The sequence below is a fragment of the Phymastichus coffea genome, unplaced genomic scaffold (assembly GCF_024137745.1).
Source record: "Phymastichus coffea isolate CEN01 unplaced genomic scaffold, Cenicafe_Pcof_1.1 PCOF00007, whole genome shotgun sequence".
Taxonomy (NCBI): domain Eukaryota; kingdom Metazoa; phylum Arthropoda; class Insecta; order Hymenoptera; family Eulophidae; genus Phymastichus; species Phymastichus coffea.
The window spans coordinates 3,982,910-3,998,073 of record NW_026706818.1 but is presented as its reverse complement, the minus strand read 5'-3'; the positions used below and the strand labels follow the sequence as shown (position 1 = coordinate 3,998,073).

General features: G+C 37.1%; 1 protein-coding gene across 4 annotated transcripts in view; it reads left to right on the top strand.

The window, feature by feature from the left end:
* The window catches only part of LOC131669076 (glutamate receptor ionotropic, kainate 2-like), a 1,402,504-nt gene that overhangs the window by 1,181,878 nt on the left and 205,462 nt on the right, over nt 1–15,164 (top strand). For all 4 annotated transcript variants that reach the window (XM_058943701.1, XM_058943682.1, XM_058943691.1 and 1 more), the window contains one exon: nt 11,796–12,027. In XM_058943701.1, coding sequence (XP_058799684.1) covers nt 11,796–12,027 — 232 coding nt within the window. The remainder of the gene's footprint in view (nt 1–11,795; nt 12,028–15,164) is intronic.

Below are 15,164 nucleotides of genomic sequence, written 5' to 3'. Positions count from 1 at the left end.
TTTTTTTAATTTTCTTTTTTATTTTATTTTATTTTTATTTTTTTTTTATTATTAATTTTTTCTTTAATAATAAATGGATAAATCCGATAATACAATGATTATAATTTATTCAAATAATCATCGTATTAACAAAATACCAATTATAATTCTTGATTAATTACAATTAACAATTAATGATTCATTCGAACAACAATCGCCAACAAAATAACAATTATTATCATCAATCAGTAACAATCCATCATATATATATATTTATAAGTTTCTGTTTTAATAATTAATTTACATTGTTCCATTAATCAATAAATAAATTATATTAATAAAATATTATTCCTAATAAATATATTATTCTTATGGTAATAAATACTTTTAGTAGCAAAAGTAAACATAAATATAATTAAGGGAAATTTTAATAACCGAACGGCACGGGACAATGCCAAGGGTCAGTCCCCTATTACAACAGGATAAAAGGAATAAAATATTTCGTAGACGCGCATGTCAAAATTATAAACGTTCGTTCGTAAATCAAGGGAATTCTTCTAAGCCGCGTTTTGACATTCAAACATTTGTAAGCGAAGGATCACGTTGCCAATGCTATTCCGTCAACTAATCACGAAATGTGGGAACCGAAAAAGAGACTCACCCGGTTTCAGACGCGAACACTCTGATTACGCTTACGCGATCGAAAACGAAACTCCGACGAATTCCTGAGCGCCCGATCGTGTGAGAAAAAAAAAATTTTTCCGCGTCTCCTGCGTGGATTTAGCTCGCTCAAAAACGAGCGTCCTATTACCCGTATCGCGTTTCAAGATATGAGAGAGAGAGAAGAAAAAAAATTAATATTAATAATGATGAAAAAGACGGCGGATCAATTAATATGTATTAATATTAATTAATAAGCGTCAATATATTAACACTATGTAATACTATACATATATTACACACTAATCAATAATACATATGTTCTAATAGTATAGTGTATTAATACTTATTACGTTAATACTCGTGCTACCCAATATATAAATAAATTTATATGGTTATTCGATAAACTATCGAAAATGTATCAACGCGAGGAAAAAGCGAAAAGACCAAGCCTGAGAACCACGCTCTGCTACCAATTGATAGGTGACGACTCGCGCGAGTCGAGTTTGTCCCGTACGAAGGCTCTTTTAACAGCCGAGCGGCCTTAGACTCGAGCGGTAGTCAGGCTTTCGGGCACCCCGGCCCGTTCCCGCGGCGGTAATGAAATCCGTGTTAATTATAACTTGACACTCGATATCGTTTTCGTAAAATAAATAATTGAACGTTTATAACGTTCTTCGGTTATTTATTAAAAGCAAAATTGTAATAGCTACTCTCTCTAATATAGCGGGGAAGCATATGGATACACTTAAAGGTGTTTACAATTATAATATTTCTTCTAGTCTCTTTTATGACATAAATGAGTTAAACAGAATAGAGATATATATATGTATCCTGAGGCGCGTATTTTTCGCGTTGAGATATCTAGTATTTTTTTGTTACATAAAATTATAATAGTATTACTCACTTTATATTAGTACAATAAATACGATTTGGTCCAAGTTATTATTCGGTTTGTTATATGGCCAATCACCTTTCCTTTCAATCTGGTCAGATTCAATCGCTCCAATGTGTTTTTACAATGGTGTAGTAATGCGCAGGACAATGATAGTTGCTATGACTTTATTTCTCCAAAATCTTCTTTATCTAATGACCCAGTAGCACGCAAAAATAAAAGTGATAATTCCCGTGATTTTCTGTTTGTGTAAAATTATCGAAGCAGTCGCACTCGATACTTCTAATTTTTGATTAATACTCAAACGATTAAAACAACTCAGATTTTTATTATAGTTTTAGCTTCAGTAGGATATACGGCCTTCTTAATTGAGCGCTCACTTCTAACTGACTAATTCTCCTCTGCTCTGCTTTCGCCGGTTTATTATATAGCCTTTGTCCCTAGCATGCCGTCTCTCTCCGAAGCGTATATGCTTCGGATGTTTACGCTTCTCGTGGCGGGTCGTCTTACCTAGCTAAGCACGCTGACTGCAGCATGCAGTCCCAGCATGCTGGCTCAGCGTGAATCAGCCTCTATCGCTCATTCCCACCGAGTCGCGCACACGAATACTGCTAGCTATGCTATGTCCGAACGGAAATCCCGAGAGCAAGGTTTTATTCGACAATATATATTTGTAACATAATAAGGCGTCACGTAACAAGACGTAATTATACAAGACGACAGTACGACGTTCAAGGTATCGATGAGACGTGGCAAGCTGATCTCGTCGATATGCAGGCCTATTCTAGACAAAATCGCAGCTACAATTGGCTTCCCACGATAATTGATAATTTTTTCAAGCACGCATGGTGTGTGCCAGTGAAAAGGAAAACCGGTCGCAATGTGACAGAGGCCATGTAATCTATTTTAGCGAAAGGTAGACAGCCAAAGAATCTTCATACGGATAGAGGCAAGGAATTCTACAATGCAGATTTTCAAGCTCTCGTGAAAAAATATAATATAAATCTGTACTCTACCAATAGTTCGCTCAAAGCTTCGATATGCAAACGATTTAATCGTACGTTGAAGAATGCTATGTAGAAGAAGCTTAGTCTCCGTGGGAACTACAAATGGTTCGACGTACTACCGGATCTCACAGCTGTTTACAATAATCGCTAACAAAAACTATTGGTATAAAACCTATCCAAGTTACAGCGGCGAATCAAGCTCAAGTATTGAAAACATTTATACAATACGTTGAAAGAACAAGAAGAGAGAGAGAAGAAAGCCAAAGTTTAAAGTTGGCGATAAAGTCAGAGTGAGCAAAGCGGAGCAAATATTTGAAAAAGGATATACACCAAATTGGTCAACGGAAATATTTTCAATGGGGCGCAGGGCAACAACAAATCCAACTACTTATCATTTGAAAGATTATCAAAATAAGCCTATCCTAGGTGGCTTCTACGAACAGGAACTTCAGAAAACCAAATATCGCGACATCTATCTAGTGGAAAACGTTATTAAGAGGCGTGGTAATCAAGTTTTCGTAAAGTGGTTAGGATTTGATGATTCGCAGAATAGTTGGATAAATAGAACCGAAATGTAGAGAAAATTGTGTAGATTGAAGAATTAGTAAATAAACACACACACACACACACACACACATACACACACACACACACATATTTTGATTTGAAAAAAATATAAAGAAACTTTATTTTCTTCTTTTTTTTGTTATGCCTACAATGATATACGTATATATTTATGCTGTTGTAAATTCTATATAACCATCACCCTTATGGATGAGAAATAATTTAAGTTGATTAGCGTAATCCGCCATATCTATGAACAGTTTTTCATTCACGATCAGTGCACTCAATACCTTGTTTGGTAGAAACAGCTGAAACTCCTCGTTTACTTCGACTACGATTTGTACATCGTATCGTGTTTTAACTTGTTTGAGTCTGGTGATCATATACTTGGATTCTGTTTCTAATTCACGAATATTCTTAGTGGGTTTGAATACAAGCTATATTATTCAGCTGCGCGAGATCCATCTATAGAAAAAAAAACAATGATATTTAAACTCAGTTGACTTGAAACAAAACACCCACCCACACACCCACGCACACAAAAATCACAATTATCTCGAATAATGTTTTAATCACGGAAATTTAATTTTTTCTAATTTTATCGACAAACCGAGCTTCCAGTAACTTTCTTTTCCTTGGAGCAAGTTGACTAAGAGTGAAATTAGATGACTGCTGCTGCTGCTGCTGCTCACTACTCGTCGTCGTCGTCGACGTTGCAGGTAACTTTGTCTCGATGAGAATGAGCTCCGAAGCCTCGGGTACCGATTGATATAACCCGTCCCACATTCCGATTTTTTTTGGCGGCTCGACGGCGGCTGCTGGCGACTCAATGGTGGCGGCGGCGGCTGTCGTTGGCTCGACTGCGACTATTCCCAGCGCTTCAATCCCCTCCATGTCCACCAATGGAATGCCGTAATGGCCCTAAGGAAGCGTATTGGTAGTTCCGGACAGCAAGAAGCGTTTATCGTCGTGCGCACTGAGCACGATCTTTGTTTGTCTCTCGCTGTACAACTGATGATGACGCGATCTGATGGACTTTTGCTGTCAGCTCAAAATCACATTTTCTCGGAAACATTTGACGTAGCCCGCGAACGTAATCGTGGCATTCAGCACCGAATTCTTGATCCCCTTTGCCTTCTTTATTGCATCTCTATTCTGAACTCTCACGCTGTACATTTTGCTTCTGAGTCTGACGAACTCGAGCATGAGCATTCCGGCGTTCTCGTACTTCATCTTGCCAACCACCCTCTTATTAGCTCTGGAAATCGCGAAGAAATTCGGCTCTGGAAAATCCGACGTATCGAATTCGTGAATATCACGACGCATGACCTCGTACATGTCTACATTGGTGATCTCGTACACGAGACTGTCCGTGTCGGCTTACAGAAGCTTGCAATGCTCCTCGCCAACGACGGCACCGCGCATGTAGTCGTAGTGAAATCGATACACGAGCGTCTTGGACAAGTAGAGAACAGCGAGACCTATGTAAATGGGTTTTCTCACGGTGATTTCCGTCTGCAACAGTTGAATCACCACCAGTTCGTCGTCAAAAATTTCGCTACTGTAGAAATTTGATCAGGCTATCAGAGCTTCGGCACCGTATCGCCCCTCCCACTTGTTAACGTTCATGCGTTTCTTCTCGTTTTTCATGGTCTTGCCGGACACCACATTGTTGAACAGTTTGTACAGCATTTTTTCGAACGAGAAAGCTTATTGGCTTTGCGCAAATCCAATTAACCCAGTGTCAACCATCTTTCGATGTCTTCAACACTAGCATAACCTGCTTTCGCCAGATGGTGTGCGCGCAAAAGCAACAAAGCTGTGTTCTTGAAATACTCAGCCATGATGCTAGTTACTCAACTGAGCAGATTTGACAAATCCATCGCTTTATATTCACTACTCATCAATGCTGATTGGTTGGAAAAAGTATGAAGGGGGCGTGAACGGTTGTGATTGATCGAAAAATTATAGTGGGGCATCAACAATTGTAAGCTCAGTATAAAAAGGCATTCATTCAACTGTATTGACGCAGTCGTCGACGTCGATTCCTCAGTTACTACGATGGATTTTGTTGTAGATTTACAGGGCCTCAAAACTAACTTGAACGAATTCGTATTCAAGGAGATTGCTGTTTGTCCTCTGGAAGAAGATCCAATTCTATCGGTGCTTCTGTTTAAACCACGTTACCCATGGGAGTGGTTATTAAAGCAAAATCAGTGCGAAAACCGTTGGTTAGCAAGAAATTTTCATGGTATTCGGACTGATAATAATAATAATATAATATTAAGATTGAAACAAAACAACAATACTTTGCAGTGTACAATCAAGTGTTCCGAACCTATGGATTTTCGTCCGCAGCATTCGATTAGACGATTGTTGGGTTTTTCACAACGTACATTAGACGCTAACTTTTCTCACAACTCTGATCTGCCCGTCAGTATTCTCAGGGTGAACGCTGTGAGAGTCAAGTGTAACATAACCGCTGGAGCTTACTTGAACGGAAACACCGTTTACGATATTCACGAATTTTTTCCAGCAGTACCGCCTGGATATAAAATTATTAAAATTCCCTCTCACGTAATTTATCTTCCAATTACGAAAAAGTCTATAGATTATTTACAATGACGCATCGTCGATCAAGACGGAAATTTAATTAATTTTCACGGTGAAGTCATAACCATCAGATTACACCTCAAAAGCATATAATGGAAATTGTTTACGATTCAAAGAGTGGTAGGGTCTATATAAGCATTGAAAATTGTTAACCCACCATCAGTCGTCGACTGAAATTGAAAACGTCAGCACGACGAACTCCAGTCATCAATCATCATCGGAATACGAAAACTTTAACACGTCAAAGCATAAAGTTCCTAAAAAGTCTTGGGTTAAGATTAGTTCTTGGTGGAAAGTAAATTGCCCAATTTTTTTTTGCTGCTTTCAACGAAACAATGGAGAATATTCTAGAAATACAGTCACCTGTCGTCTTAATGAATCATTGGTTCATTACGAGATCCACGCTTATCAAACTTACACCAATTCATCGTTCTAAAATAGTGACGAGATTCGTATATCAATTCAACTTCAAGACTTGTGCCTTTTACCATCTCGCAGCTCGTTACACATTTGTGGACGATTACGTAGCAACAATAACACTTTGTTAACGAATACTGATTTTGATAATAATGCCATTTGTCACATGTTTGAAAAAATTAGATATGAGCTGAACGCTATAGAAATAGATAAATGTAAGAACGTTGGTCTCACAACCGTTATGAAGAACTGGTTATCTCTCACTCCAAGTCAAACCTAAATTGCCGAAAATTCCGAATGGATAAATACCTTAGAACAAGAGGACCGTAAAATAACTAATGTGAATGGCGACTTTGACATTTTGATTTCTTTGAGCTTCATACTTGGAGTCGCTAAGGACTATCGCAAAGTGCTCGTGAACATGAAACATGAATTAATTCTCATAAGATCGAGTATCGATTTAAATGCAGTTTATCAAACGAAGAAGACCGTGGTCGACGTTGAAGCTTATGAAGAATTCAAGATTAATGTAACACGTCTCGAATGGCTTATGCCCTATTTGACTGCATCAAATGCAAAGAAAATACGTCTACTCGACTTTCTAAAAAGCGAACGAAGTATTCGTATATATTTGTAACGAAGTACGAATATCCAGCGCTGCCTGCAAACACAAATCACGTCTGGACAGTTAAAACGACAAATCAGTAGGAGAAACCACGCTACATCATCTTAGCCTTCCAAACCAAACGTAAAAATGAACCAAACTCTAACGCTAGAATATTTGATCATTGTAACATCAGAAATGTAAAACTGTACCTCAACTCTCACTGCTATCCATACGGGAATTTCAACATTGATTTAAGGAAAAACCAGTACGCAATTTTGTACGATATGTATGCCAATTTTCGAAACGTATACTACGGTAAGGATGCCGAACCGATGCTCAAAAAACTCGAATATAAAAATTACATGCCACTTGTAGTGATTGACTGTTCAAAACAAACCGAATCATTAAAGACTGCTCCAGTAGATGTGTGCTTGGAGTTCGAAACCAGAGATATTATTAAATATTCCCGAAGGAACTACAGCGTATTGTCTTATTCCATACGATCGTATCGTTCAGTATAATCTGATAAATGGAGATGTGAAGAAACTTATTTAGGAGAGGGGGAAGAGTATTAAAGAATTGACTCTTTCCTTAAGCAGCTCAGTAGTAGCTTTCTATCGCAATGGAGTACGTAGTGGATATACAAGACTTCGTGATGTCTGACAAAACTTATGCTGTGAAAGAGTTAACGATACTTCCACTTAACTACATCGAAGAACCACTTGTATGCTTGTTCAAACCTCCCTTTCCATGGCGAAGACTAATGGAGAAATATAAGCGAGAAAATCTCTGGTTAGAACTCTAATATTATGAATTAACATGTAACTCTGACGGTTTTAAATACGAAGAGTATAAATTCATCATCAAAGATACACTCAAAGATGCGACGAAAATATTCGTTTCCGGAGATCTGAAAAAAGAGTGGTTAGAACGACATGGCCTCAAAGTTTTCGATTTGAATGATTGGGGCTATTCACCTTTCGAAAGATTAAAATCAGTTACCGCGTGCCCTAATCATAATGGCAAATTTTTTTTATGTCTTTTTCTAGCAGAGATACCGTCCATTGAAATGTGCCATTCATCAATTGATTTATACTGGAGTATAAAAAATCTTGATTTTTTTTGCAATCTTCAGTAGTAGGAAAAACTTACACTGGCATATAAAGGTCTACCATTGTACTAATTTACGGTGAATCTAGCTGAATTTATTAGATGCACTCTAAACTGGCAGCTATAAATTTAGGGCGGGCTAAGGCAGATGGTTATGACCTAAATTCTCTGAAAATCCTATAACTCTAGAACCAGCGACAGATTAACTTAAGTGCACTATAACCTGCAAGCTCAAAACCATGACAGGATTGCCTGAGTGCGCTATAACCTACACTCAGCTTAAAACCACGACAAGTTAACCTAAGCGCTCTATGACCCGCGAGAGGTTAATTTAAGCGCGCTATAATCCGCAACAGGTATATTGAGTACGATATATATAACTTGACAACTAGAATCCATGACAGTATAACCTATATGCGCAGTAACCTTTGAACTCTAGACCACTACATAGTGAACTTATGTTCACTATGATCTGCGAGTGCTAAACTCACAACAGGTTAAACTAAATGCAGTGAACAGTGTGGGTCAAGCACAGGACAAATTAATTTAAGTGGACTGTAATCCATAGCATTTCAACCGAAGCTCCAATGTAGTTAGAGAGGTTACACTAAGAAGCTGACAATCTTTAGAATGTATATTCTTAAACCTATAACCGCCAATTCTGTGATGTTATGCTTTCTTTTTGTGAAAACGTTGGCGCTTCATTTCAAACGATCGTTGAAGAGATTTACGTTTGTGACTAGTAGGGTTATTATCATCCCTTTTCAATGACCAGCAGTAGTCGGCCATCATTTTTTCGTCCCACCTTCCTTGGTAGTGTTGTTCCTTTTGTTTTAAGTCTTGGTGAAAACGTTCACCCATCTCCTCACTATATGCTCCAAGATTTTCTGGAAAATGGTTTAAATAAGAATGAAGGAAGTGTATTTTGAGGCTCATTAGACAACCCATTTTTCGGAAATTCTGTAATATGTTGGACACAACAGTTTCAAACTGCGGGTCTCAATTATTGCCTAAAAATTTTTCTGTAACATCTTTCAAGCTCAACCAAGCATTTTTTTTCAACGAGAGTCATGGTTTCGATAAATGTATCATCTTTCATGAGTTTTCGTATATCAGGCCCAACGAAAATGCCTTCCTTAATTTTTGCATCACTCAATTTCGGAAATGTGGCTTTCAAATGATTGAAACATTTACCTTCTTTATTCAAGGCTTTCATAAACTGTTTCATTAAACCTAATTTGATGTGAAGTGTTGGCAGTAATACTCTCTCTCTATCAATAAGACCTACGTAGGCGACATTATGAGAACCTATTTTCCATTCTGATCTTGTGGGCCATTTTTTTGTTACCCAATGCTTATCTCTTGCACGGCTGTCCTAAAGGCAGAGGAAACACGGAAATTTGGTATTTCCCGACTGCAAGCCAACTATAAGATTTATCATCTTAAAGTCACCACAAACAAGCCAATTGTGAGTCTTGTAATTTATTTTTTCCAGTAGAAATTGAAAACTATTGTATGATTCTTTTAGTGCAGTTGAGTGACCTACAGGAAGTGCCGCATACTCATTTCCTTTATGTAGTAACACAGCTTTGAGACTTTGTGTGGAAGAATCAATGAAGAGACGCCAGTTTTCTGGCTTGTACAAATCTTGGATATACAAGTTAACCAATTATTCGATGTTATTACAGTATACCATCACATCCTCCATTGTAAAGTACTTTATGAACGCCTCTTCTCGGTTTTTGTAAATTGACACTTTTGTTCCAGGTAATAATAGCTTCCTTTCTTGGAGTCTTGAAGCACAGAGTTCAGCTTTATCCTTTAGAAGATTGAGGTCTCGAATAAAATCATCTAACGAACTTTGGTCAAAAAACTTAGAACTCTCGTCATCAGAACTATCTTCAAAAGAGACATCTTTAGTTGTATCAATATCCATCGGTTCAACTTTTGCCGAACCAACTTCTTTTCCGGGTTTACTTACTTTTCCTACTTTGGCTGGTGTTACACTCGCTACCGCAGAGTAGATGATTTTATTTGAATTTTGTTTATTGAAATCCGTTGTATTACATAAGCAGAAGTAGCAATCAGTTTCATGGTCCTTGGGCTCACGCCAGATGGTCGGTTCAATAACAGTCATATTGCTGCTATTATCATCCCACTTCAACATAGCAAGTCTACAAGAATTACAAATTGAAGATGGTACCCATTTCTTATCTAAATTGTCGATCGGAACCTTATAACATTTCATATATAGAGTTTTGATTGAAACATGAATCGATCGTCGATAAGAAGTTGTTTCAAACTTCCCACAAACATAACAAAATGTATCAATACAATCATACATTTCAAGTTACGTAATATTCTACATCATCTATCTACAGAATTTCAAAAACGAATGAAAGATTTCACGGTTTTTGATTCCGCTGATCGTATCGGATATCAGATTTTCAAAACTTATTTTATTCAAGCAATTTGTTTAAACAAATTTTTGCACAATTGAATATTTTTGTAAGTTGCACCTCATTTCCATGGTTTTAGGGGTCACTGATTACGAGTTTGATGTTAGATTTGTGAATTTAGATTTATTTAAACAAATTATTTAAATTTTCAATTCTAATATTTGTCTGTCTGTCAGAGGCCGACAAACTTCAGAACCAAAAACTATACATAACACACCCGAAGAATTTCGATGCGCTAAATCCAAATCTCAGCTTAGAATTGCGCCAGCACGTCAGTATTCCGAGATATTCTAGAAGGCTCTAATCTGCGTGGCCATAATCCTAAATCCGTTAACCCAAAAACCCCCGACCTCTTAACCTTTAACTGCCCCCTCAACCTTAAATCCGTTAACCCTGTAGCCCTGAAACCTGTGATGTTATAACCCTCGATGCCGTTACACAAATCCCATAATGCCTGAGCCCAGTAATTTGCGCCACAAGGAATCTAGGGCTATTGTATCGCAGGTTACAGGATTCCGAGGTGAAGAAATTCGGGGTTAAGTTGGCAGGTTTTATTGCCGCGCTTGTTATAACGTTCTTGGGTTAAAATATTTGGGGTTAAGGGGACGGGGATTATTGCATCGAAGGTCACAGGGCTCGGGGGTTAAGGGATTTAGGGTTAAGTGGGCAAGGTTTATTGCCCCGCATGTTACAATGCTCCAAGATCAGGGATTTGAGTTATAATAGTCGAAATTCATTGCGTTGCTGTATAAACCAATTGATAAGTAGTACATTTCAATTGATGATAAAAGAAGACATAAACTATAGACTATTAGTGCTTTTGTACGATAAGAATTGCTTTTTAGATGCCGTTGTCAGTTTTGGAGGAAAAAATTTATTCGCAATGTTATAAAGTACCGAATATAGCCAAAATACGTGATTTTCGCACTTTTAGGTTAGGATATCTCAAAATCCTGACGTGCTGGCGAAATTCTGAGCTCGGATTTGGATTCAGCGCATCAAAATCCTTCGAATATATTATGTCTGGTCTCTGGTTCTGAACCTTTGTCAAATTTTGTTGGCCTGTGTAATTATGTAATAATTGTGAATTTTTTATTTTCTATGAATAATATCATCCTAAAGGTTCATAATAAGTAGAATTTTACAAGTATTTTATAATTTTTTCATTATTCTTCAAATTATAATATTTTGGTGGTATCTAATAATGATTTACGTATAAAAAATTTACTTTTTATTACCTGATGTATCATACAATCAATTTAGTAGAAAACGGTAGGGTAACAATGAATTCTTCATTAAAAATGTTATACATATCTATCATATACTAGTATCTATCATATATAGTAGTTGATATATCAATGAACATTTTAACATATAAGTTGCTCTATAATCGGTCATATAATAATTAGTAAATTCTCAAACTTTCAGTGCCCGCGTACTAATAATAGATATTTTCGTAATGAATAACGGTATTTTCATTTCAGAATTCAAATACATCTTTGTATCAGCGTTTATTTAATAATATGGTCGATGCAAAACCGACAGTTTTTACAAGGGATAACGATGAAGGTGTTGAACGAGTGATCAAAGGAAAACGAAAATATGCATTTTTCATGGAATCAACTACTATAGAATATCAAGTAGAACGACGTTGCGAGTTACAGATGGTGGGTACATTACTTGATAACAAAGGATATGGAATCGCCATGCCACATAGTAAGTTATCTTTATATTATCACTTAATATAAATATATAAATATGTTTATATTATATATATATGTATATATTATAAACATGCATTCCTTATTATAAACATATTTTTTATACATATGCATCTAATTGAGCATTTATGGGAACCACACTACCTGTTACGAAAGAAATTTGGAGTAAATTTCTCATATTCTAGAAACCATTTCATAGTAAGTAGACTAATTAATTTGACTTATTATATGACATATTTCTTCCGTCTTCTATATATATGAACGCTTTCGTTTCAATAGCAGTGTTACAACTGTTCGCGCCATGTGCGTTTCTTGTATTGAGAACGTGCATCATTTTTTCTTTTCGTCTTTGGAAAGAGACTGTTCGATCGCTTTAGTTCAAGATATACTTAGCGCTTGTATAAAACGATAGAAAAAGGAGAGTTGTTGACCAGAAACTTATCGTCAATCGAACACCATACAGAAAAGACTAGCAATAAATCACTTCAATTTCGCTTTTAGGTACGAAGGGTACGCTAACTCTATCTATGTTACATCTTAATATATAAAGTATTCATCGAGGACATCAGCAGTCGACCGAAATTACATTAATAGAAGTTAGGTTTCGCGCTGAATGTTACACTTGTGGAATGTGAAATTCTCAAGTCGATAAAAAACGATCAAATTGAATAAAAATTAAGTAGGCCGAAATACGAGGTCTATCCGGAAAGTATCGGGCCTACGTTTATATCTTCGCACCATAGTATTCGAGCGACCTCTACCGGACAGAAACGTCAACAGTAAAGCCTCACGAATCTATTGGTTACTTACTGATACCTGCCGGACCTATAGTTCATGCGGAGCGTGTCTTTGTGTACAGTGCCTTTTTCGCGTTCGTCGTATTTTGATATTGTCAAAAATGACTGAAAAACAAGATCAACGAATTTGCATCAAATTTTGCTTTCAACTGGGAAAAACGAGTTCGGAAACTATTAAAATGATGCAAAAGGCCTTCGAGAGGGAGTGTATGAGCAAAACACGAATAGAAGAGTGGTATAAACGGTTCAAGAATGGTCGCACTTCTGTCGATAGTGATTCTCGTTCCGGCCGACCTTCGACGACAAAAACCATAGATAATATTGAGCGGGTGCGACTTGCAATCGAATAAGATCATCGTATGACTGTGCAAGAACTAGAAGAAGACTTTGGGATACCAAAAACTATCATTTCAGAAATTTTAAACGAAAATTTAGGAATGAAACGCATGTGTGCGAAATTCATCCCAAAATTGCTCACAGCAGAGCAGAAGAACATTCGCTTAGAAATCGCTCTGGACAATCTGGAAATGGTCAATAATGATGATAATGTGCTTAGAAAAGTTATTACAGGTGATGAATCATGGGTTTATGGTTATGATACTGAAATAAAACAACAATCTTCACAGTGGAAATATTCTGAATCGCCAAGACCAAAAAAAGCACGTCAAAGTCGGAGCAATGTTAAGTCAATGTTGATTGTTTTTTTCGATTGTGAAGGTGTTGTACATCATGAATATGCATTAACAGGTCAGAGAATCAACAAAGAATACTACGTTCAAATTATAAAACGTTTGCGTGATGCAGTAAGAAGAAAACGGCCGCACTTTTGGGAAAGTGATGACTGGCTTCTCAATCATGATAACAACGCCACCGCATTCATCCAATCTTGTGCAGTAGTTTTTGAGCAAACACAATATCGCATTGCTTCGACAACCTCCATACAGTCCCGACATAGCCCCTTGTGACTTTTGGCTGTTTCCAAAACTGAAAAAACCCCTCAAGGGACACCGATTCGACGAAAAAACAACGGTTGAAAACAATGCGACGAGTGTACTTAAGGTTATCACTAAAAGTGAGTTCCAGGACTGTTTTGAAAAGTGGAAACATCGATGAAACCGTGTTATTCAATCAAGTGGGGATTACTTTGAAGGATGCCATCCACCAGATGATAAAGAATAACGCTAGCACAAAAATATAAAGGTAGGCCCGATACTTTCCGGACAGACCTCATATCCTGGAGCATATTTATTGACAGTTCGAGTACTCGGCATTTGATTTACGAAGAGCGACACTTAAACCAGCGTTTTTTATATCAAGTTTATATACGTTTTTGCACTTTTTTTATTCTTTAATTTTGAATTATATTGTTTACTTGAATGTAAGTCACTTTGAAGCTTTACTACTTGAACTTTACAATGGAGAGTCGCGGTTTTCCGATTGGTCTGTTGATTCTCATCGTCATTCACTCGCCACATCAGGCTGAGACACTGCTCTCATAACCTGTTTTCTCTATCTGAAGTACGGCGAACGATGTGATTTGAGTAGACAGAAATGGTAGACAACTGGTGAGTATGAAGAGTAACGTCGCACGGGAATGAGAGGGCCTCGCTAGCTGAGTTTTTCGTTGTTAAGGAAACACGCCTGGTCCGTGAGTGCCGGCGAGGATTTTTGATGAAAAAAGCTATATCTTTGTATAAAAAAATCAGAAATTAGTTTTGTCGATCTCGTTTTAAAGAGGAAGAAATCTCATTTTGATTTTTCTTAGATTTTAAATGATCCGCATGATTTGCGTAGCAAATAAATAAATTTGTATATGGACAAAAGAAAAGAAATTTTTTATGTTCATTTGTTTTTTAATCATTGCAATTTAATTTTTTAAGCATTGCAACGGTAGTCGATTCGATTAATCGATGTGTTCGCGATCCGGTAGAACTGGCGATGCTAGAGCGAACGATTAAAAGAGAAGGGGCGCGCAAGAATTCAAAGTTTCAGTTAAGCCTCAGGTGTTACTTGAAAGAGTACCGCCAAATTAGTTTCACTTTGTTTTGCCGTTTTGCCAAAAAAAAAGTGATTTTCTGGGATATTCGAAACGTGCGTGAGTGACAGCGAGTAAGCTGAATCACAGCAGCAGCAACTAAAACAGCAGCAAATCAACAGCAGATTGATAGTGAGGTGAATCAGCGCAGCCTTACTAAGGAGGAAACCGTTGGCAGAAAAGAATTTCTTCAACAATTTGATCACCGTAATTACATCGCAGGTTAGGTGCACCTTCCTTTTTATACGTGACAAAATATTTACGGTAATATTTTTTCTATCGCGACTACTTTTGTATTAG